We start from the raw sequence: 24,592 nt of genomic DNA on the forward strand, positions 1-24,592 counted from the left end.
TACTTTAACGGGTTCGCTGCCAAGGTGTGGTAAGTATCAAAGTTTTATATGTATGTACATAATTATAAGAAGTTATAGGCAAAAGGACACACTTGTTTTACATCAATGCAAGGTCAACAGGTGTGTGTTCTATTCCATAACTTTTTAAATCGGTTCGACGCGAAAATTCGTTTCCAAAGATTATTCATTTTATAAAAGCGGTATTACGTATAAAATGATTAATATTACTGTAGTTACTTCAGTTTCGTCTAATTAATTAACCCTTCGTGTTCACACGGGGTGTATTGTACCCCAAGAATAATTTTCTAGTTAAAATGTCGTGTATTTACGACTTCTAAAGGGGATTTATCGCAAGAAAAAAAATAAAAAAAGAATTAAAAAATCGCTTTTTCCCACAACCGTGGAAAATCGCTCATTTTCGACTACAAATTTTATCATATAAAAATTTAAATTTCTAGAAAAAGACTATTAGACCATGATTGTATAAATATTACGAACGTACAATTACCACTGAAAAGTTAAAAGATTCAAAAATACGAAAATGATAATTCAAAAAATGACGCTGGGCTACAGTGAACCCCGTGTGACCAACTTGTGATTATAAGAAGGTGTGACCACGAAAGGGTTAATTCGGGTAAAATGATACTATTACCGTTCCAGTAATTTCTATATTAAAAAACGTGTGATAACGACGAAGATTTATTTTTATTTGTGATTATACCCAGTTTTGGAAATAAATTTTTGACAATTAATTGAGTTTATGAAACAATATTCATTGCAATCACGTGTGATTATTTGGCAATCATTTTATGCATATATTTGTTTAAATAAAAATGTAATATTAGACGTTAAACATTTAACGAGGTTTATTATGTGTAGTTTGTATTATCTATCATAGTCGTGATTGTTGTTAAATTACGATTTTACATTTACATAACAAAATGCTTTGGATATCGTGACTTTCGATTTCATTCAGTGATCGAGTTAGTTTCCAATGATACGATGAAAACGGAACTCATTATGGTAGTTATTTCAAGGCTAAATAGCTTCTCAATGATCAAATTCAAAAGGCACGCAATTTCTTGTTCTGCTGCATCTTTAATCTTTTGCCTACATTCCTTTAAACATATACCAAGAAGCTGACGAACCGGTTCAAATTTGGATTTGAGAAATCCTAGCCGATAATCGGTCATTCACTGCCTGAGGTTTTTTAGTTCATTGCTTTCGCATAACTAAGCCACCCTCAAGGACAGTGTTTCATATTCGAAGTTTCGTTATATAAACATCTACGTGCTACGAAAATAATTGGAGATTTAAATAAAATCTCAACAAGTGTGTTCTACAATTTCGTGCCTGTGCACAGTGGGGATCCCTCAATTCTACCAAAGAAGATACAAGTTGCCGTGACTCGTATCAAGAATCGGTAAAAGGAAAAGTAAGTATATCCTACTTTACAGTCTACCTACATCATGCAAATTGAAATACCAAAACCACAATAAGTTTCTCTCCACCGAAGACTACGAATTTAAAATAAAGAAGAAACGAGAGGGATATATACGAAGGAAGAAGAGACGTGGCCACTGGTTCTCAATAACTATACCCAAATTCTAGAAAATTCTTCAACAAGTGCCACAAATTTGAAGTACGAAGGAGGCGAAAATGAAGTACTCGTAAGCGTGATAAAGAATCGGGAGCATGTGGATCGTTGGTGTTTCTCGTGTACGTGATTTATCGTACTCTCCACGATCTCAGAACAGGCAATATGCGGCATGAAGCCTCGATCCGAGCTCAGTGTTAATCGAGCCGTCCGATAGTACGATACATGCTTACGATGTTATGATGGCACCGATACTTTGAGCATCCTGGATCGTTCGTTTAATAAAGCCGATCGAGTTTCTCGCACGTGAAAGGTATGGCGATCCTTTACTTGCCTGACCTAGACCAGTCATTCGGCGAAGATCTAAACGAACGTTTAAGAGTTTAAACGTTTAAGCGCGTTAGCTACAGAAAATCGGCGAATTTATTTGTGTTCCACGGGGCTTCATCTCAATTACATGGTTTGGAAAACCAAAGAGTCTTTCCTTGAGTTTCGCAGTGGGCTAATTGTGTGACAATACGAGGAACGTTAAAATCGCAGGGATGTCAATGAATTTTACAGTGATTGCGACTGGAATGATTATTCCTATCGAGTGCGCAGGATACTTAATCAAGTTGATCTGCACCGCATGTAAACTGAATTGGTGTTTAAAATTCATACGCACTCCTGAACGATTTCGCGACTTCGATGATGAATTATTTAATGGTTTTATAAATTGCCATTTAGAATCCAGAAGCTTTTCCTGTTTCGTTTATAGTAAATTTCGAATGCCTTAAACGTTTGCCTATAAACAAAAAGATTTTCCTCGTTGCTCCTTAAAATCAGGAATTCTTTTGTGATTTATACACATTATTTTTAAGTCGCAGAATGGCATTGTCGATCCTTTGATAATCCTTTAAACACACTAAACGTGCGGAAATGTCAATCTTTGTATCTCTATTGTGTTTTCGGAGTCGACTTGGTACGTCGAGAATATTCGTGTCTTCGACACTTGAAGGACTCGGGCTGTATATAAATAATGTCGCTTTAAAGGTAACGGTGCGGCACTTCGCCGCTATCATCAATGCATGTGCCCGATTTTCCAATTAACATTCGCTCTTCACGTGATACGTCTCGGACCAGATTCAGACGTCATCAAAGTTCCTCGTCTACAATTTCTTACGCGTTGCTAAAAAGCCGCTCCTGTAAAAAAATATTTGACCTAGAATTCCTTGACTATACTCGAACACACTATGCATTCATTATTCGACTATTAGTACATTGTATGCTCATTGGGAAATACTCAACTGATGGACGATTACTTAACTAGAATTAAATGCTTTAGGTCATAGTGTTCACGTGGCGTTTAGCTGTTAGTATATTATACTATAATATATTTATATTCGTTGAAAATCACTAAAATTTTGAGTTGCACTTCTTGTGCGTTTAATATATTATTCTATAGAATTTGAGATACATTGGTGATTCGAACCTCCAGCACTCTTCTCGTTAGTTGACTGAAGATTACTTCATTAGACCTATACGCGTTATGTCATAATCGTATGATGCTCAGTCATTGATACGCTATTATAGTAATGGGAAATTACTTAATTAGAGTAATAAGAGCATAATTCAGATAATCGCGGGCTTCATTATATGCGCACCGAGAGTTTCCGTTGTGGACGTCAGGATACTTAAAGTCTGACTGTTATTATTTACACGATGATGTTATAGTGACAAATACAGCAACGCGATCGCCTTATCAATGAACACTGTGTTACCTTAATCATGTTTCTAGGCAAAGAAGATCAGTGGCGCACTCAGGATTGAACCTTGGGGGAGCCGAGTTGAACGGATAAAAATATTTTTGATGCAAATTCAATAAAATTCATTAGGTGATTATAAAAATTTATTTAAAGAAGAAAATCCAGTTTTCTTTTCTTTTTACAAAGCTCTTGAATTATTTCAACCGCGGTTACATTAATCTCCCCCTCCCTCTGGGTGAGCCACTGAAGAAGATTCATTAAACGAAACGGAAAACATCCTTCATTTTCGATGGCAATTTAAAATTTGGTAAACAGACAAATTTAAGGAATCATGACTGACTCACAAGGAAATATAAATTTGAATAAAAATATCCTCAGATTTCAACATAGAAATCAATCTTCGTTAATACATTTTGTGGATTTTTTTACAAGTCAACGGTTTGATGCAGATTTCCCGTTTTTTAACTATGTTTACATAGTATTATGAACTACTTATAAAAAAAGTTTCAGTTAAAAAAGTATTGTTTTTCGGAAGTTACGGATACATGTCCGAAAGTCTCTCGATTTTAGACGGCTAAACGGTGGCCCTAAAAACTCGCGCTACGTTCAACCAATTCAGTTCAAATTTTTGCATGCAGAATCATAATAAGATTCCACATCGTCCAACGAAGGCTTTTTTTATTTCGATTCCCCGTTTATTATTTATAAAGGAAAAAGGTGGATTTTTCTCTTAGAAAAATTTAACTTTACCTTTGATCTCTCACCATTTCTTTATTTTTCAAAATTTTCAAAATCGCCTTCGTTGGACGATGTGGAATCTTATTATGATTCTGCATGCAAAATTTGAAGTAAATTGGTTGAACGTAGCGCGAGTTTTTAGGGCCACCGTTTAGCCGTCTAAAATCGAGAGACTTTCAGACATGTATCCGTAACTTCCGAAAAACAATAGTTTTTTAACTGAAACTTTTTTTATAAGTAGTTCATAATACTATGTAAACATAGTTAAAAAACGGGAAATCTGCATCAAACCGTTGACTTGTAAAAAAATCCACAAAATGTATACATTTTCCGAGGGTTCAAACGGGTATACCCCCTTAAGAAATGAGAACCCCGTAGGACACTCTTAAATACATTACGAGCCCCAAGTGTCGGGAGATTAATCGATTAAATCGAATCAAGCGATTGACTCTTTTCAATAAACTTCCACGACCCTATGTCAAGTTAAAGCTATCGCTAATCTACTGCCAGTTAGTATTTACGACAATGCCCTTTGTAGATGGATGATGTAACGACGTAAGGCACTGGACGTGGAGGATGGCTAACGATTCGCAGGCCTCGGATTCACCACTACCTAAGAAGAAAGTGCAAATGGACCGGGTGATCGACATGGAGGATGTAACCGAGTCCACATCGAGCCCCCTAAAACGTACAACCATGACATCGTTGCTGCTAACTCGGTGGTTGGCGTCGAAGAGCACACCGAGTACGGAGCCAGAAACGATATGGCCGGCCGACGACCGGAGCCTGGAGTATGGCACACCACCTCCGATAGAAGAGGCACACTGCTACTCGATATGCGCCAGCGAGAGCTCGTGCACCGAGGAGATGAATTTTACGTTGCAAGTCAACAAAGATATCATCAGGAACCTATTGACAGATCATATGAGATGCGTAGGGGGTCGGCTGCAGCTGCTGGACGATTTGGAGATGGACAAAATAGACTTGGGGAGTCCCGAGCGTCTGGTAAAAGTCTACAAGCGGCAGGAGATAAATACTCTGTTACTGCACGCCAGCTTCCTCGGTCGAGTGGATCTTATCATCGGCTTGCATAAATGCGCAGCGGACTTGAATCACTCTGAGCAGGGGCAAGGTCTCACGCCGCTGCACTTGTGCGCGTTCAGCAACTGTTTAGAAGGCGTGCAGTATTTACTGACTAACGGGGCCAACATGAACCTGGAACGCACTCATACACCTTTCCATTATGCTGCTTTCGGGAATGCCTGTAAAGTGGCTCAGTATTTCCTTCAGGCAGGGTACAGCCAGGAGTCCCCTCTAGAAGAAGAGACCGTTCTGCACGCGGCAGCCAGGTCCAACGCTTTAAGCGTGTTGAAACTACTAGCCCCGCATAATCCTACCCTAAACAGCCTCGACTGCAACGGATACGCTGCTATACACCTTGCAGCTGACAGAGGAGACTCACCTTGCACGTTGGCGCTTCTAGACGCTGGTTGTCAGCTGGACCTGACTACCAAGAAAGGGGACACTGCTCTGCACCTCGCGGCAGAGGCCAGCTGCGTGGAGAACGTTGATCTGCTGGTCGAAAGGGGCGCAAATGTTCATTTGAAGAACCATAGAGGCCAAACCGCTTTGCATATCGCTTCCCGGTCTCATTCGTTGGAGTGCGTGGAGATACTGTTGAAGAAAGGTCGCTGCAACCCTAACGTCGAGGACGACGACGGAAGAACGCCCTTGCACCTTGCCTTAGGGAGGTCCTTGCTAGCTTACGACGTAACCGAGTTTCTTATAACGTGGAAGGCGAATGTGAATAAAACCGACAAATACGGCTACACGCCGCTTCACGTCGCTGCTCTGAACGAACTGTCCCAGTGCGTGGACATTCTGATCCAGCATGGAGCGGACCTGAGCGCTAGGACTAAGGGCGGCACCAGCGCGCTGTCTATAATCTTGCGCAAAACGCCGACGTCGCTGAACGTCTTCAAGCAGAGGTTGAACGCCTCCATAACGCTCCATCAGCACGGGTCCGCTACGGGGGAGGTGGAGCTTCGACTAGACTTCCATCCTCTGCTGATGCATCAGCAGCAAGGAGAGATAAGGTACCTGGGTACTTTCGTGAAGGAAGGGTACAAGGAGATTCTGGAGCATCCGCTCTGCCAGGCGTTCCTGCACTTGAAGTGGCAGAAAATCCGGAAGTATTACGTGGGCAGGCTGGTATTCTACTTGTTCTATGTTCTCATACTCACGGGCTGGGTAATGACTGCTTTGGCGCATAACTGTTACAACGAGTCGCACGGGCAATTAGACACCACCCAGCCGCCATTATGCGCGAATACCACCGGCATAAATGGCTTCCTCTACAGACATCCCACACTGCTCGAGATGGAGTGGTACGCGCTCATGGTGCTCACCATCCTCGACGCGATCCGCAAGCTGACCAGCATACCCACCTACCTCTCCGTTCGCCAGTTCTTCGCGCAGGCCGAGAACATGGTCGAATGGTGCGTGATCTTGAGCGTGTTCGCCACGTCCTTCATCTACACGGGCAGGACGTACCCGTGGCAGAACCACGTGGGAGCATTCGCGGTGCTCTGCGGCTGGAGCAATCTGATGCTGATGATTGGCCAGTTGCCTATATTCGGGGCGTACGTGGCGATGTTCACCAGCGTCCAGGCCCAAGTGTTCAAGCTTCTCCTGGCGTACGCCTGCCTATTGGTGGGCTTCACAGCGAGTTTCTGCGTCATCTTCCCGCGCTCAAAGTCGTTCAGCAGCCCGCACATCGGCCTGATCAAAGTCCTCGTGATGATGACCGGGGAATTGAACTTCGAGGACCTATTCTTCCCCAGAGAAGAGGATGGAAAGTCCACGGACTCCGGAGGCACATCCTGGATCCTCCTCCAAGTGTCAGCTCAGCTGTCCTTTGTACTGTTCCTCTTGTTCGTCACCATTGTTCTGATGAATCTTCTCGTAGGCATAGCTGTTCACGACATAAAGGGGCTGCAGAAAACGGCAGGCCTGGCGAAACTGGTTCGCCAGACGAAGCTCATCTGCGATGTCGAGACAGCGCTTTTTCTAGGTCTCATGCCGAAGCGGGTGACGAAGTTTCTGCGATGGACAGCGCTGCTGCTGCCGTCACCTCTCAGAGCGGTTCTAACCGTGCGACCTCTCAATCCCAGGGAGACCAGGCTACCTCGCGACTTACTGTTAGCCGCTCATAAGGTCGCCAAGGACCGCAAGAACGTCACCGGGGCGTTGTACGGCAGGAAGAGTAACGGCGCCATGTACACTTATTTGAAAAGCGAGCCTTACTCGACGTGTCGTCGACGCTCCCCCGAAGAGGGGCCAGTCGTCGACGACGCCGCGACCCAAGGGGAATTGGCGGAGCTGAGGAAGGTCTGCGAGAGGAATCATCAGCTCCTCCAGGATCTTCTGATGGCGCTGGTAATTGAGAAACGTTGCGACGCGGATAAGGAAAAGGATGAGGCCAATTAAGCGCGCTCTTTGATTCATGGAATCCCGGCGGGGCTCGCTGAATATCGTGTGAACGATCTAGAGAACTTCGGTGATCTGCATCGTCACTGAGTGGCGCGGGGATTGCGTGGAGAAGAAATTGCATGGGTAACCTTGCGTTGATTGTAGTAAACTATTTTTAAATCCGAGGAAGACAAAGATCGACAATCGCTCGGGAAGTCCAGACAAGTATTGATTGTTAACGCGCTTCTGTGGTTTCTTTCTTATAAGCTGACGTGATTGTTTGACGAAAAAACGGGAAACGGAAGGCCGTAAAAAATGAATGGATAGAATCAGAGATGGTGGATTACAGGAATACCCGTGACCTGTGTAATTTCTTATCGCAAAGTAAAACTCGGAGAAGCGCGTATGTAGAGAACATTGGTGTATACATATGAAATGGAAGCGTTGCTGTTTAATTCTGCGCTTGTTTCGATTTCCATTCCACAATTCTAAGTAGTATTCGCTGCGAGTAATTTTTACTTTCCTCCGAGGAAAGAATGCCGAATGATATTAGAACATTAGATTGCCTAGTGTTGACTTCGGTTGACGACTTTTATGCAATTACCCATGACAATAATTGAAGGAAAAAACGTAATTTATATATTTAAACGTATAGACTTTCGCCCAATATTTGCGAAATATTGTGTTACGAGTATATTAAGGTAGAACATTCCGTCCACAACGTGCGAGTGTCACGAAGACCATGGAAATAAGTGCAAGTCGAGTATTAAAAACAACATGGAACATTATGCTACTATTTAACTTTGTACTTCGTACCGCATGGTGTTATGTAAATAACTGTGTTAAAAGATTGTAAATACAATATGGTTAAATAATAATGGATATGTAAAGTTTAATCCCCGATGCGTTTCAATTTTATACTGTACGAAAATATATAAATAAATCGTTTCACAAATATACATACAGCCGTGTTATCTATTAATACTCTTTTTCCTTCATCCATTGTAATATTTTAAAATTCAACTGCTTCGTCATGCATCACCAGAAGCAGGTCTACTTTTTCCATACTTCAAACGCAAACATAATTACGTAATGTTGTTATAAGTACGTAAAGTTCATAATTGGAATTCGAAATTACATTGAAATGGTGGTAACAATCATTCACAACGTAACGACGTCATTTTGGACGTATAGCTGAAGGGTTAGTGGAAGAACCCGGGAATGTCCATTTTTCGTGATTTTGCGATTTATAGTATACTAGCTTTACTACTTGGCTTCGCTCGAAAAGATTCCGATTTTTTTTGTAAAAATAGTCACATTCGTCTGAATTAATTAGGCATAATGACCACATTTCGTGACCCTAGAGTTTACCGTTCGAAAGTTTTTAGGCGACACAGAAACTTATATATTAAGATTTTGTTGGTGGCAATTACGACTACAAAACTGTGAAATCGCAAAGGGTTATAAAGTTCAAATATACTTACTCGTAAGATAACGTTAAGGATTTGGTATATGATTAAAAACAGGAAATGTCCACTTTGCACTGGAACAAAATACGGAATGTCCCCCCTCTTTGCCCGAGTATAAGCTTCTGTCGTCAAGGTGAGACAAGAAATTATTTCAAGAAGCAAATTATATAAGAGAATGAAATTCATTGAACCTTATTTTCTTAATGGTGGACTAAAGTATTAAAACTTAATTTTATCGATAAAGCTGGTTTGTGACATTCCCTGTTTTTGCATAATTTTTCAAATTTATTTAGGAAATTTTTTACTTATAAGCTACCTTGAATTTACATTCTATTATTTTAAGAAGAAAATTATATAAGAGAATGAAATTCATTGAACCTTATTTTCTTAATGGTGGACTAAAGTATTAAAACTTAATTTTCTCTATAAAGCTGGTTTGTGACATTCCCTGTTTTTGCATAATTTTAAAAATTTATTTATGAAATTTTTTACTAATATGCTACCTTGAATTTACATTCTATTATTTTAAGAAGAAAATTATATAAGAGAATGAAATTCATTGAACCTTATTTCCTTAATGGTGGACTAAAGAATTAAAACTTAATTTTCTCGATAAAGCTGGTTTGTGACATTCCCTGTTTTTGCATAATTTTTAAAATTTATTTATGAAATTTTTTACTAATATGCTACATTGAATTTACATTCAATTATTTTAAGAAGAAAATTATATAAGAGAATGGAAATTCATTGAACCTTATTTTCTTAATGGTGGACTAAAGTATTAAAACTTAATTTTCTCGATAAAGCTGGTTTGTGACATTCCCTGTTTTTGCATAATTTTAAAAATTTATTTATGAAATTTTTTACTAATATGCTACCTTGAATTTACATTCTATTATTTTAAGAAGAAAATTATATAAGAGAATGAAATTCATTGAACCTTATTTCCTTAATGGTGGACTAAAGAATTAAAACTTAATTTTCTCGATAAAGCTGGTTTGTGACATTCCCTGTTTTTGCATAATTTTTCAAATTTATTTAGGAAATTTTTTACTTATAAGCTACCTTGAATTTACATTCTATTATTTTAAGAAGAAAATTATATAAGAGAATGAAATTCATTGAACCTTATTTTCTTAATGGTGGACTAAAGTATTAAAACTTAATTTTCTCTATAAAGCTGGTTTGTGACATTCCCTGTTTTTGCATAATTTTAAAAATTTATTTATGAAATTTTTTACTAATATGCTACCTTGAATTTACATTCTATTATTTTAAGAAGAAAATTATATAAGAGAATGAAATTCATTGAACCTTATTTCCTTAATGGTGGACTAAAGAATTAAAACTTAATTTTCTCGACAAAGCTGGTTTGTGACATTCCCTGTTTTTACATAATTTTAAAAATTTATTTATGAAATTTTTTACTAATAAGCTACCTTGAATTTACGTTCAATTATCAAAAAAAAACTTATATAAGTTGAATATATTTTTCTGCAAAAAAAAGAATTTCCAAAAAACCGCCATTCTGGTCGTGAATGGTTTATGTTAAAAGGACCCGTGCTCCTACGTTGTTACGATTACTGTTTTGTCCGCACAGCAGTTTCACAGATATCCGGAATGCCTTATTGCTCAATAATCTTGCGTATGCTTTGAGAAACAAAAATTTGTGTAATCTTGAACATGTTTCGTGAAGTGTTTAAGTACCAAACTAAAGAGACGTCGAAGGTGAATTGTAAATCTACACGATAATCGACACGGTTTAACCGGTTTATTTACGATCCCATGTAGGAAGATCGCCGTGAGTCTGTGGAAAGATACTTTCTGTAATAAATCTTTTAGCATAAATTTCGTTCGATACTAATTAAAATTTTTAGAATTTTCCATTCCTACGACGACGACTATAAACGTTAATAAGGCTATACTTTAAGCAGGGAATTTAAATTCAGTCTGTATTTTTACATTTAAAGAAAGAAAGAGATATGCATACCGAGCACAGAGCATTAATCAATTTACGTTGTATTTGGTCAACAGCTGGTGGGAAATCCTTTGCTTAAATGACCACTAACGAGTTTAATTACGAAAACGTTCGATAACTAGTTCCAAGAATCTGATACGTCAGCTCTAATCTTTCGGCAATTAAGTATTCAAACGCGAGCCTTTTTCGTTCTATATATTGCTGACTGTTCCCTGCAATCGGCAGAACTTATGTGCAAGTGTAATTTAAAGTAAAAAATAATTTTTTAAAAACAAGCTTTTAAAAATGGAACAAATAAACTAAAAGTAATTTTGATACCAGCTTAAATGACTGCCTTAGAAGAATCGCCTCATACGATTAAAAGTAAAAGCGTGGGGCGTAAACATTGAAATGTCCTTTTTATATAAACACAATGCTCTATGAATTTCATATATTAGTTGCGCGAGTTCTTTCCACTTGAATGCGAGCAGTCAAATTCCTCAATTCAAAGTCTGTCCTGAGATCTAACCAGATTAAAAGTCAAGACATAATCGTGCCGTTCAGCAATTAGTTTTTGCATAACTTTTAACCCTGAACTGGTATCCTGGGGTCAGTTATGACCCCAAGCACGCAAGGTTCGCTGCAAAATATTTAGTTGTCTAAGTTTGTAAACTGAATTTCTAATTAATTTGATTATAATAGTTTAACTTTCTACGTATCTATTATTTTATACATTACCTACGAACAAAATAGGTATTCATAGAGGTTGATCTAATGTTGACTTTACAAATTTCTGTGTCCTTTTTTATTTGGGGTCTGCCACGACCCCAAGATAACAGTTACGTTTGAAAAAACAGTATACCAGTTAAGGGTTAATATTCAATATTTGCGCCCCACGTTTTCATTCTTAGTCATATGGGAAACTCGTTCTAAGACAGTCATTTAGTTCGGTATCAATATTATTTTTTCCTTTCTAGTACCTACATTTTAATAAAAGCTTGTTTCTACAAAAAAAAATTCTACTACAAATTATTTTATGCTTTTTAGTGAAAATATGGTATTGTCATCGGAACTACGTATGTGTGCATAATTTTCAAGTCGATCGGATATGTGGAAGTGGGTGAAAATTAGCTTACAAGATTTCACCCTAACAAATTAACGAACCCTAACAAATCACCGAAAGTAACCCTAACAAATCAACGAACCCACAAGTGAAGCTAAATAAAGGCTTGCAAAATTAGATCGCTCATTCCCCCAAAATATGATTTCATGCGCCCAACTAGTATAAATATCAAGGATATTAAAACATGTTCACCCGACGAATGCTGCTTAACCATTCTGCATTTGCATAAATAGAAAACAGCTGCTTAGTCACTACAGATTATGCTGTAGCATTCTACATTTATGAGTTTGATAAATCAATTACGTAAAACCGTCACGTTTATCCTGATCGGTTCAGCGTACTTATTTGGTCCAGGAGATTTGGTAAACCTTCGCGGAAGTGGAAAAATGTACCTCAGTCTCAGAAGGTAGAAATAAAGGAGCCGGTTCAATTTCGTAGATAAATCTTTGTCTTTCAGAAAGCGGACTGTCTCTTACGAAAGAGAAACAGGAAACATATATACGAGAATCGAATGCGATCATAAACCTACTGTGCTACATTAACACTAATTTATTCTTGGTAAAAAGTAAGAGACTATCGTAGAAATGAAGGTTTCCTGATCAATCAATCAACTTTGTAATGTCTGACTAAGAATTTTCCAGTTTACGAGACACCTGTACCGCGGATCAATATTAAAAATAAACAATATCAACTTAGCAGGGAAGATCCTCCCAACCCACAAATTAAAAAATTATGAAACTTTTGGTATATGTAGAGGATACATAGGCATGCATTGTACACTTTTTTTTGCTGCCCCAATTTACTCTAAAGGAGTGAAATTATTAACCCCTGGATATCCGGTTATTTTCAGATTTTGTGTTATAACTCGCCAAGTGCCAGTTACCAAATGATAGTCCAAACTAAAAGAAGCAACTTTCGTCTGAGAACTTTTCTTCTGTCTCTTACAGTTCGCGAGTTACAACACAAAATCGAAAAACACTCCCATTTTCAGGGCTCAATTTCACCCCCGTAGAGTATATTTTCTATACGCGCCTGGACGCAGCGTCAAGAATTCAAACTCGATTATCTCGAAAATGAAACGCGATATCAAAAAATCTTACTGTTTCTTTTCGACTTACAACAAGTAACTAAGTTGAGAAAAAGGAATAAAATTTTTTGATATTGCGCTTCATTTTCGAGAAAATCGCGTGGAATTTGACGACGTTGCGTCCAGTCGCGTGTAGGAAAGAAAACCTACCTTTAGAGTGAATTTGGGCAGCAAAAAAAAATCGTAATACATACCTATATATCCTCTACGAGTCCCCTAAGTTTCATAATTTTTTTAATTTCCAGATTGGGGATCTTCCCTTCTTAATTAGTTATTATCACTGAAAAATTCGAGATCCTCTCGACTGAACGGAAGCTGTGTGCCTACAGAAAAGCTGAAGGTATATCCACAACCACCTAAACGCTTCGCACCTGCGATAATCAAACAAGCCCACTTCAGAGGTCCAAAGTGCCGTGCCCTCAAAAATGCCCATGGTATTCACTCTCCGGCGAGGAACTACTCGAAAATAAAACCGGTTCCAACTCGCCGATCATCTGAATGTGATCCGAACGCCGTCTGTACAATGATAGAGCACAATTACTGGCCACTGGGCGGAATTAAACAAGGACGCTGAGTTTCAGGTCCCCGTGAGTCTATCTAGATTTTGCGAAACATCTTAAAGTCCGACGAATCCGTGAAAAGGCTCACAGCAGCGCGGACTCTTGCGTGGCATGGAGTCGAGGCTCCGTAGACCAGTGTGGAAACTCATCGTCGCTCGATTGTATCGGTTTTAAAGAACAGTGACACTTTGCGGCCGCTAATTACAAATCCGCATACATCATTCAGTGAACCCTCTTTTATTCCTCATCGTCGAATCGGCGCGTAGCCGCCGATCGCTAACGCGCGGTGCAGCAGCTGGATCGATTTTTGTTAAAAGTGTGCCAGTCAAGAACTCCGAGGAGCAATTGTAATTGTATGTGAAGAGGAGATCGAAATTCGAAATACCAGGTTCCGCGACTACGTGCAATCGACGCAAGAGCTGATGATACTGATAACAGTGATGAGGAATGATGATGGAGGATTGGTAGAGAAGGCTACGCTCTATGAACCACTTTGTTTTCATCCGGAACGTTGTGCTCTGTATGGAAATTGAAATTCTACGGTGCAACAAAGGCGTGTTTGAAAATTGAAAGGCACGCTAGCGCATGCACATCGCGGTAAGTGGAATCTGGGAAGATAAAGGTGCACGTGACGAGGAGACGTTCCGACCATTTGCGTTGAAAGCTGAGGACAGGTGTTGCTGTGGAAACATTGCGAGCGTGTTGGTTGGAGAACAATTGCGGTTGACGACAGAATAGCTGGGAATTCGAGCTACCGAAGTGTGCAACGTAAATAATCTTATAAGAGAGAATTCCATTTGAACAAAAGAATGGAATGAAGAAATCGTGTTCCTGTACACGACTGGTATTTATTGAAGTAACGAGGGACGCGAATTGCGAGGTTCTTTTTACCTGCGACAAGTGACTCAGATCTAAAATTGCACTGTTTTTCGTGAAATATGTGTAAGATAAACAATCAGACACGAAAGATACGCACACATACTAAATTTGTATATATAAATATTTAATATGGTAATACTGACATTTACTTATGCCCGACGCAGGAACTCAAGGGGCAGATAATGAACAGAACTATGCAATACAATTTTTCGTGAACAAAAAAAGTAGGAAAATTATTCCACTTTGATGAGACAAAATTCCAATAATTTATAATCTCGTTTCAATTTAAAGAAATATAGAGATTTTCAGTTTGTTCGTCGACGCAACCAAACCATTAAGAAATTAATTTCGATGATTTGCAAAAAGGCAGAACAGACTGCAGAGTCACATATTTACATTGATAAATTTTTTCAGGATACTGATATTTCAGAGACTAATTTTTATTCCCTCTGTTTTTTGTGTCCCTCTTACGTGCTTCGGTAATTCCATGTGCATCAAAAAGCAGTTCCATAGCCCCAGTACAATTCAAACACTTACCAGCACGATTGAAGCATCGATGGATGTTGATCAGCGTATGAGGAACGCAATCAGTGCTAATGACTGGCGTCGTTACATAAGTCGACTTTGTAAAACAATTTCGAAATACATTTTACCACTGCAGATCTGAGCGCGACAATTTCTTCGAATTTTTCCACAGAGAATTATGACTGTCCTAAAATCGTTGAGCGCACGATAGCCTTTTTCGAAAAGTGCAACGAGTCTAGAGAAACGCTCAGGGATGTGAAAAGAACCTCGAATCGAAAGAAGAAAACTGTACGAACACCTGTTACCGGTCTCGAGTGTGGATTAAAAAGATCGAGGGACCATTTCGATCGTGGAAGAAATCGAAGGGACACGTGTCCGCTGAAGAAGAGGATTTCGTCGGATTTGAACGAGAGAAAGTTTGTTGCTGGCAACGAGAGAGAGGCTGGACGATGATGCGGCCTCTGTCCCGTTAGTTTTTAAGTTCAAGGCCCCTGTTCGAAGGAGGACTGCCTCTAGGACGGAAGCATGCATTTTCCTGCGCAAACTTATATATAGAATGAATCCATACGGGTCGACCGATATAAGTCACTCGGGCGAGTGACACCAGCAGTCGCGTGTGCTCCAATGACGAGGAGCATTCTCTTAAAGTGATCCAAATGACTTTGGGACGTGACGTGATAAACGAAGAAAAGAGTGAGGCCGAGGTATGACGATTGGAACGTTCCTGCGAGGAGATCCACGATAACGGAGTGTGTGTGCGTCTTGTGGTTACGTCGCAGTTTCTTCTTCATCATCTGTCGCCTACGCCGAAAAGGATCATCGCGAGCGGAGAATGGACGATAAACGGGTGGACGGGAGCACAGACGACCAGCCGAAAATCGTGGCGCACCAGCCGCCGGTGGTTTCCGAGGAAAGGTCGCGGCGTTTCTCGTTAACGAGCTTAAGAGATCGCCGCCTGTCGTTCGACGAGAACGATTACTGGAGAACTATAAAGGAATGGGACCGGCGAGACCGCGAGAATGTCGACAGATCGACCCAGGCGAAGATGAAACCGTTGGCCAGCCACGAGAGAAGAACTAGGCATTATTCGCTGACGAGACTGAAGAATCGCCGTTCCTGCCTCTATTTCGACGAGGAGAAGGATTCGCCGACGGGGACGGATAAAGGCTCCATTAACGAGGCCATTAACAATATAACGACGCAAACGCTGAGGCTACCAATCGTCGGCAAAGGGAAAACGAGGCACTGCTCATTGTCCAACTTGGACGATCGATCCAACGATCTTCTTTCCACGAGATTCGTCTCCACCTTCAGGTCCGTCAGGCAGCGGCAGTCAAGTACCTCCGAGAAGATCGTGCTTGATGACGACGGCCCTACAAACAAGTCCACGAACGATCATATAGAGATCGATGCTGGGACACCGCCACCGGCCGACGAGTCTCTGTTCTACGACAACCTGGATGTGTTCCGACAAGCGCAGATCAACGGCAACGATCTCCGATCGATAATGTGGTCCATCGTGACCACGGCGGAGATGAAGCTGCTGCTTGAGCTGGATAAGTGCAACGCGTTGCCGGAAATACCGCCCGGAGAGAGGATAAGGAATATTGCTTACTTGTGGTCCTGTTACCGCGGCCTGGCGCAGCTTCTGCCGCAGCTGGAGGAGATACGCGCCAGCGCCGATTACGTGGAGCCTTGCACGGGCATGAACGGGATTCTGGCGGCCTCCCTGAGCGGTAACGTAGCCTGCATCCAGCACCTGATACAGAAGGGCGTCGATATCAATTGCAGAAACCCGATCAACCACTACACGCCTCTTCATTTCGCTGTCCTTGGGAATTCCACGGAGGCAGCGCGCGTGCTGCTCGACAACGGCGCGAAGCCGAGCACGTGCCTCTACCAGGAGATCGTCGAGCCTGTGCTGCACAGCGCTATCAGAGCAGGGGCTGTGGAGATAGTGAAATTGTTGCTGGACCGGGGAGCCAGCGTCGTGGAGAAGAATCACATGGGAGAGACGCCGCTTCACGTAGCCTGCTTCGTCCAGTCGATCGAGTGCGTGGAATTGCTGCTGGATTCCCCCGGGACCAACATCAACGCGGTGGACCGGGCTCACAGAACTCCTCTTCACTTCGGCGTGATGACCACCCACTCCTCCGCGAAGCTCGTCGAGGTGCTGCTGAAGCATGGCGCCTCGGTGAACGCCGCGGACAAGACTGGCTTCACTCCTCTTCACGTGGCCGCGCTGAACGAACAATCTCACTGCGTCGATGCCCTGATTTGGGCTGGTGCCGACGTCAGCGCGACGACCAGCGCTGGACTGTCCGCCTTGAATATCATACTCCGGAAGATACCCGAGTCCCTGCAGGTGTTCCGGCAGAGGCTCGATGCTTCGATAACGCTCAGGAGACCCGTGCCTCACAACAGAGAGTTCGAGATGAGGCTACACTTCGACCTGCTGTTCCCGAGCGGCAACCAATGCGAGACCAGCTTCATCAACACGTTCGTGCAGGAGCGCCGCAAGGATCTGCTGTCGCACCCGCTGGTAATGGCTTTCCTCCACCTCAAGTGGGAGAAGATCAGGAAGTTCTATCTGCTGAGGATCCTGCTCTACGCTATGACCGTCATCTGCATGACCACGTACGTCCTCACGGCGCTGGCATACAAGTGCTACAACCACGACGAGGCCATCAGCTCCAAGATATGCAGCAGCAAACGTATCTCCGGCTTCCTCTTCAGGCGGCCGGTCATCGAGATCCAGTGGTACCTGCTGCTGATCTTCACCTGCATCTCCATCCCCAGGAAGATATTCGGCTTCATGGTGTACACGTCCGCGAAACAGTACTTCTCCAACATCGACAACGTGCTGGACGGGGTCGTTATAATTAGCGTGTTCGTCACGTCGTTCGTGTATACAGGGCGCACGTATGATTGGCAGAATTACGTGGGAGCGTTCGCCATACTCTGCGCGTGGACCAACTTGATGCTGATGGTCGGCCAGCTGCCGGCTTTCGGCACCTACGTGGCGATGTTCACTCACATACAGTTCGAGTTCGCCAAGCTGCTGCTGGCTTACTCGGGCCTGCTGATAGGCTTCACCGTCAGCTTCTGCGTTATCTTTGTCGGGGAGCCGTCCTTCGGCAACCCTTTCACGGGTCTCATCAAAGTATTGGCGATGATGGCCGGGGAATTGGATTTCGAAGGCCTGATCACTCAGATCGACGAAGAGACCGAAGGCTCTTTCGTTATCTATCATCCGTTATCGGTGTGCTCTCAGATCCTCTTCACTCTGTTCATCGTGTTCGTCACCGTGATTCTGATGAATCTGCTGGTCGGCATCGCCGTGCACGATATACAGGGCTTGAGGAACCATGCTGGCTTAACAAAGCTTGTCCGTCAAACGAAGCTGATCCTTTTCACCGAAATGGTTCTGCACAACAGCTCGATCCCCTACGCGTTCAGAAAGTGGATGTCCGACCACAAGATCAACGTGGAGAATAGGAAGAGGGTGCTGGTGGTGAAGCCGTTGAATCCTCTTGAGAAGAGATTGCCGAAGGACATCCTGAAGGCAGCTTACGAGATAGCCCAGAAGAATATACCGTTCATGAACGACGATACCATTAGCTTGAGTGATCATATGATGTGGATGAGACATCAGAGCGAGGAATATTCTGATAGTAATTTGCAACTAGTCATTGAAAGCCTAGCCACCAAACTACAGTCCTACGAAGACACCGTCAAGTCGCTGAAGGAGCAGCTCATAGACACTAACAAAACGTTGGAGAGTGTTATAAAGAATCTGTCGAAGGAAAAGAATAATTGACAGTTTCCTAGGTACTAGCATTAAAATTACGAATGCTTTTGTATACATAGCTTTTAATTCTAATATACCCAGGGTACCTACAAAACTTATTAATTACATATACGCTGAACGATGAAATATAATCGGAAGTGCGGTACTCTCTGGCGATTTGGACGAATCGTTAAATTAACTTTTTATGTAAACGCCACGTTTAAATATTCGCAAGAAGTGACTCATCGGGGAACAAACATGAAAGTGAAAGTAAAAGTGAAAAGAAGAATATTCTGCAATTTCAATGTTAGTAGCAATCGTATCAACGTTCTGTATTTCTTTTAGACTGGTCTCTTTATCGTTATATAATTAGAATCTTTTACACGCGCAATATGCTCTCTAATTGTTATTATTGCTGCAACGAATACTGAAAATGCGTTGATCAAGGTCCATTTGGCAATATAATAATTGAATAATTTATTAGTAAACTTGAATTAACAGCTTTGCTCATTTTGCAGTCAATATAAGATATAATTAACACAGTCCGCTTCGAATTACAGATTATATTCCCCCTAATTTTTACGGATATGACTGACAAAGTTGATGTTGAAGCAACCGTTACTGGTGGAGGGCCAACTGGACAATCAGGTGCTATTCGTTGGGGTATCGCGCAGGGTATTCGAAACTTTGTCGATATTGAAATGATAGAAAAAATGAGAATTGGTAAGGAAAATAATATTTTTATCTAACCACTTGTTTACCATTTAATTCACATTTTCCGCGCCATGTTAATTATATATAGTATATTGTGAAAATTGTGAAAATATGATTATGAGTGTCGACTTATTGTTCACTTATGATGGGAACTGGAATGCCATTATTACTGCGCGCTGCCCATTGAAGCATTAATTCTTAGATGTAATTCGCAAAGTGGCAGTGAGGTCAGTCGTTAAATTCATTCTACAGCTCTTTGATTATTCGAACGAATCGAGAAACTTGAAACCGCTTTCGTGAAATATTTGAATAACTTTTCTGTTGTCTTTTTTTTGTAGGGGAATAGAGGAAATTAAATTCTAGTAATAGTAATCGATATTCGTGAGAATCAAAGAGTTATTACTATACCATCCTTGCAGTCACTAAATATTTAGCATATTATAATTGAATATTGAAAGTCATACATGTTATATAGATCCCATACTTTCTGATAGCTGTGATTTCGATCGATTATACAGTGAAATATTCACAAGTTTCAATAAAATTTCGCGAACTAGAACACATTCAAAAACGTCTACTTATTTTCGTTTTCGCTTGTTTTTCAGTTAACAAACATTTTTTCATTATCTGTATTTATTTAAAATATTATCATGCACAAATTATAGTATGGAAAATTATGTTTATACAGCTGGCCTTCTAACAAGGGATTGGAGAAGACGCGAGAGAAAGAAGTGGGGTCAAGAAGGAGCTCGAAGAAAATTCACGTGGAAGAAACGTTAAATTTTTTTTCCAATTTTCTGTACTATGAAAATTATATAAATAGTTTCGAATAAATTCTTGTAAAGTATGTTCCAACTAATCCATGGTATATTCACCACGTGTGTCTATAATGTGAACGTTCTAAGTATGGAAAATGAAGAGTAGCTAATTAAGAAAGTAATTAATTAAAATGTTTCAAAACATTTGCTACCTGTTAGATTTCAAGCATATTTCAGTAGGAAGGTGAACATATAGCCAGAAAATAATAGACATTTGTATTTTATGACTTGTTAAAATTAATTGTGTAATCAGTCTAAAGAATTTTAATTATAAAATGTTTTGTACCTAGCAGACAAATGAAGTCGTACATAATGCACCCTTCACATTCTCTCCATAGGTGTCAAGCCAAGTAATTTCATACTTTGAGCAAAAATAATTTTCGATGTATGAAACAGCATAAGCCTTTGGCTTGCCAAATCTGAAGGCTCGTCTTTTATCCTCAAACTCTTCATTGCTTTATTGACAGCATCGCTACAAGGAGAAATTTGCCAAATTTATAAAATCTACAAAATTACAAGGAACTATATAAAATTGATGTATATACAGCTCCAATATTATTGCTTACATAATACAAAATGTACTCACCTTAAACGGAAGAGATATATTGTTAATATGCATGGTTCTAATCTTTCATAAGATTTCAGAACCACTTCGTCGAATTTACTGATTAATATAATCAAATCGTCAACTACTGGTTCCTTTAATAAACTTGGATTACATTCTGTCGTTAAAGTAGCGCCGCAATGAAGCTCCAAATTAGTTAAACGACAATGAGTGTATTGCAATTTTATTCCAGTATTACCTTTCATCTAATATTAAGATACATTATTCACGATTAATACAAATATATATTCAAATAGCAGCTAATAAGAAATAAAGTGAAAGTTATAAGAAAACTTGCATCAGTTATTAAGTCCCAATTGAACTCATAATCTTTCGTTCTTTTTTGTTTTAAATCGTGGATAATGACACCAGAAATGCCCAAAATATCAGAGCTATTATCGAGTTCGTCTAATGAAACTTTAGTTGCTGAAATAAAATGTATGTTTATCCTCTTTCATTCAGATACCATTGACTAACTTAGATTTGAAAACTTAAACAAATTGTATTTAATTAAATTAAATGCATAATTATAAATGCAACTATGGAACTTACTAGATGTACATATTTGTCTTTCTTTCATAACTTCCCTTGCCTCGTTCAAAATGTCTTCTAAAAACACTGCCGTACCTTGTCTGGTACTCATACCACGTACCCTTCCATACTTGATATGTTCTAATCTATTCGCCCAAGGTAACTCCATTTTATTTAAGATTTTAATTAAACTCGAAAAATGATCGCTCTGAGCGTTATCCACCACATAGTACATAGCATCAAATCTATTTTTCTCGAACCTATCGATAGCAGCAGCAATATCTCGAGTCATGTACAAAGTTGAACCATCGCTCTTGATAATTGGGATATTTCTATCTTCAGATATAGCTACTGCCTTTCTATCTTTATCATCTAACGTTAATAGTTGCATTTCTTCCATTAACTGAATAATTTGATTTGTACTTTTAGCGGTGTACATTGACTCCCAGTGATACTCGTCAAAAATTATACCTATTCGCTTATAAGTAGTTTCTAATTCCTGTACCGTGTACTCTTTGAAAGTTTGCCATTGATTATAAATAGTACTATCTCCAAATTCCAATCGCCTAAATGTTTCCCTAGCACGCTCGCTTATCGTCGGGTCAGTTTTTGCCAATTTATTCGCAGCAACATATGCCTTGTACAAAGCTTTAATAGGGTTTCTATGCATTTCATCGTTACTAATATTTGCTACTTCAATTCCCAGTTGGATAAACCCAAATTGTGTACCCCAGTCTCCCACGTAATTTATCTTTTTAACTTTATTGCGCAAATAGTTATTTATATTCGCAACGTAATTTCCTATGATCGTAGAACGTAAATGTCCTAAATGAAAAGGTTTAGCGATATTTGGCGAACTGAATTCTACTATGACATTCCTGTTGTTATCTACGAGTAATGGTGGCACTAAACCAGAATGATTACTCTCTAAAATTGTTTTTACATATCTATCTCTCAGCATATTGAAAGATACTGTATCATTACCCACTGTGACATTATCAAATACATCGTCTAAATTATTCTTTGTGATATCTCCGATCGCATTTGTTACATCGTAGTCGTTTGATTTCAAAGGGAGCATAAAAGAATATATGTCTTTCTTCCTATTTAATGCTACATGTAATTGAGACAGAATTTTATGTTGATGTAAACTGTCTATATTTTGTATCGGTCTTATAACCTAAAAAAAAGAATCATCTTCAATGGAATAAAATGGTATTTACGAACGGAACTCTGCGTACTATTTTCAATTGCAGATCTTTTAAATATTACAGTTTCTACTCGATATATTAATTAATAGAAATTAATAGACCGAAGTATAAAAATATTGTATTGAATTCAAACGACCGGCATAATGAAATTTTAACATAACCTGCGACTCGTTATTTGTTTGTTTATATTGAGAACAAATATGTAATAAGTTACGTTTAGAAATACTAAAATCAAAATATTGTACCTTTTCAAATATTAGAGATCGCAAATAGTTGCTCATGTTAGAGTAATAAAAGTATTTTAAAATAAATATCTTATTTAGATACGAAGTATATAGGTTAGGATCAAACACCCACAGTTCAAGGTTTTAAATTCTGTTTTAAAGTAGGGTTTCAGGATGTTTCAACTTGCTTTTATTGTCCTATTTTCAGTTAATTTAATGAATATTGTAGCATATCATTAAAGAGAAAATGATAAAACTTGAATAGCTCCTTCGATTCACACAGTTGGTGGCCAATTACGTCAACTTCACGAACATACTTTATTAGAGCTCAGTACAATTTCATTATAAGTCAAATAGTACGAACTTTAATACAGTAAGACCATAAACATATTAATTTCATTACGTCTATTTATTAGGTTATTTATTCTATACATAAATAGCAAATTTCAAAAAGAAGTATTCTATATATAAATAGCAAATTACTATGGCGTAATTTATTTAAACTTTTCCCTGCCTTTGTTTCTGTTACGTCAAGTAAATAAGAAAACTGGGGAACCCCCAGATAATTATAATCTAATTTGTGCGTTCGTAAAGCAAACGCGACTTCACACTAACCGCGTGAAGTTAGGCCATCTTCCGTTAAAGTGCGATTTCATGCTGACGCTCGTTTTTAGCGTCAAAACCAGTCAAATGATCGGTCCACGGGACTTTCAGCGTGGACGCTTATTTGAGCGTCAAAACCAATCACGTGACTGACGCTCAACCAAGGAACGAGCGAGTCAGAGCAAGTCAGAGTAAACCAGCGCCTAGCAGAGAAGCTAAACAGAGATTAGCTTTTCTGCTTGATGCTGAAAGTCACGTGGACTTTTATAAATTTGTAATAAACGAGACAGCTTGGATAGACTATGCATTCAAATAGAGGCGCGCAATAAAAAATATGTATTACATACTTACGTATCGCCATCTTTTTCTTGCGATCATTTCAAATATTCCCAATTCCCGCAAAATTCCCTTCATTATGGTCGTCGATAATCGTCCATTATTATGGCGTCACTAGCACGGCTAAATTTGAATTGCTTCCAGACATCTGTGACAGAAAATATTCAAATTTAAAATAACTGTTCCAAAATAAGTGCTACATTGTAGTTAAACAACAGTTCAGTCAAACATATCACCAGAGATTCTAATTTAATTATAAAAACCAAACAAAAGTCCCGATTAACAATGGCTAGAGAACAGAAAAAAGGCGCGAAAAATGATGAAATATTTCTCGCGACATCGAATTAGTTTATAATAGAAAACGCATGAATATTAAACCATAACCACAATAAAGGGTAAACGAGAGCAGTAATTGTATCGTAGAATATTTAAACATCGTCAATTAACTTTACGTACCGTAATATAAACTAAGCACTCGATACATCATATCACTCCGATGTCCCCACAATGCGAGTTGATGCGAGTGACGCCTTCGTAGCCCGGCGAACGCGGCACAGGGTGGGGATGCGCAAATCCCTGCCACTGGAAGTTTGCCTCAGCGAATGTCACC

General features: G+C 39.8%; 2 protein-coding genes across 4 annotated transcripts; one reads left to right on the plus strand and one right to left on the minus strand.

The window, feature by feature from the left end:
- Positions 1-817: 817 nt before the first annotated feature.
- Wtrw (ankyrin repeat domain 61 water witch) lies at positions 818-19,640 on the plus strand. The gene is made up of 5 exons (XM_076820097.1): positions 818-1,910; positions 4,619-7,567; positions 15,288-15,567; positions 15,896-18,982; positions 19,502-19,640. The coding sequence occupies exons 2-4, from the start codon at positions 4,657-4,659 to the stop codon at positions 18,969-18,971; spliced, it is 6,267 nt and encodes a 2,088-aa protein (XP_076676212.1). The 5' UTR covers positions 818-1,910; positions 4,619-4,656; the 3' UTR covers positions 18,972-18,982; positions 19,502-19,640.
- A 1,035-nt stretch (positions 19,641-20,675) lies between these two features.
- Positions 20,676-24,581, minus strand: Argrs-m (arginyl-tRNA synthetase, mitochondrial). Of its 3 annotated transcripts, XM_076820810.1 has the most exons (6): positions 24,439-24,581; positions 23,998-24,130; positions 21,630-22,788; positions 21,376-21,503; positions 21,060-21,283; positions 20,676-20,945 (listed from the first exon to the last, which is right to left on the minus strand). In XM_076820810.1, exons 2-6 carry the CDS (start codon positions 24,058-24,060, stop codon positions 20,795-20,797), a joined length of 1,725 nt encoding a protein of 574 aa, XP_076676925.1. In that variant the 5' UTR covers positions 24,061-24,130; positions 24,439-24,581; the 3' UTR covers positions 20,676-20,794. The 3 variants fall into 3 exon arrangements, with proteins under 3 accessions (XP_076676925.1, XP_076676927.1, XP_076676926.1); XM_076820812.1 differs by lacking the exons at positions 23,998-24,130; positions 24,439-24,581 and adding an exon at positions 23,361-23,650; XM_076820811.1 differs by lacking the exons at positions 23,998-24,130; positions 24,439-24,581 and adding an exon at positions 23,065-23,343.
- Between the last annotated feature and the right edge of the window lie 11 nt (positions 24,582-24,592).

Source organism: Andrena cerasifolii, chromosome 9, assembly GCF_050908995.1.
Source record: "Andrena cerasifolii isolate SP2316 chromosome 9, iyAndCera1_principal, whole genome shotgun sequence".
NCBI classification, from domain to species: domain Eukaryota; kingdom Metazoa; phylum Arthropoda; class Insecta; order Hymenoptera; family Andrenidae; genus Andrena; species Andrena cerasifolii.

Coding starts and splice junctions, on each gene's coding strand:
- Wtrw (XM_076820097.1), top strand. CDS start 4,657: ATGGCTAACGATTCGCAGGCCTCGGATTCACCACTACCTAAGAAGAAA. Junction 7,568..15,287: donor GGAAAAGGATGAGGCCAATT/AAGCGCGCTCTT, acceptor TTACCACTGCAG/ATCTGAGCGCGACAATTTCT. Junction 15,568..15,895: donor TCGGATTTGAACGAGAGAAA/GTTTGTTGCTGG, acceptor AGATCCACGATA/ACGGAGTGTGTGTGCGTCTT.
- Argrs-m (XM_076820810.1), bottom strand. CDS start 24,060: ATGAAGGGAATTTTGCGGGAATTGGGAATATTTGAAATGATCGCAAGA. Junction 22,789..23,997: donor CAAGAAAAAGATGGCGATAC/GTAAGTATGTAA, acceptor TCTTTTTTTTAG/GTTATAAGACCGATACAAAA. Junction 21,504..21,629: donor AAGACAAATATGTACATCTA/GTAAGTTCCATA, acceptor ATTTTATTTCAG/CAACTAAAGTTTCATTAGAC.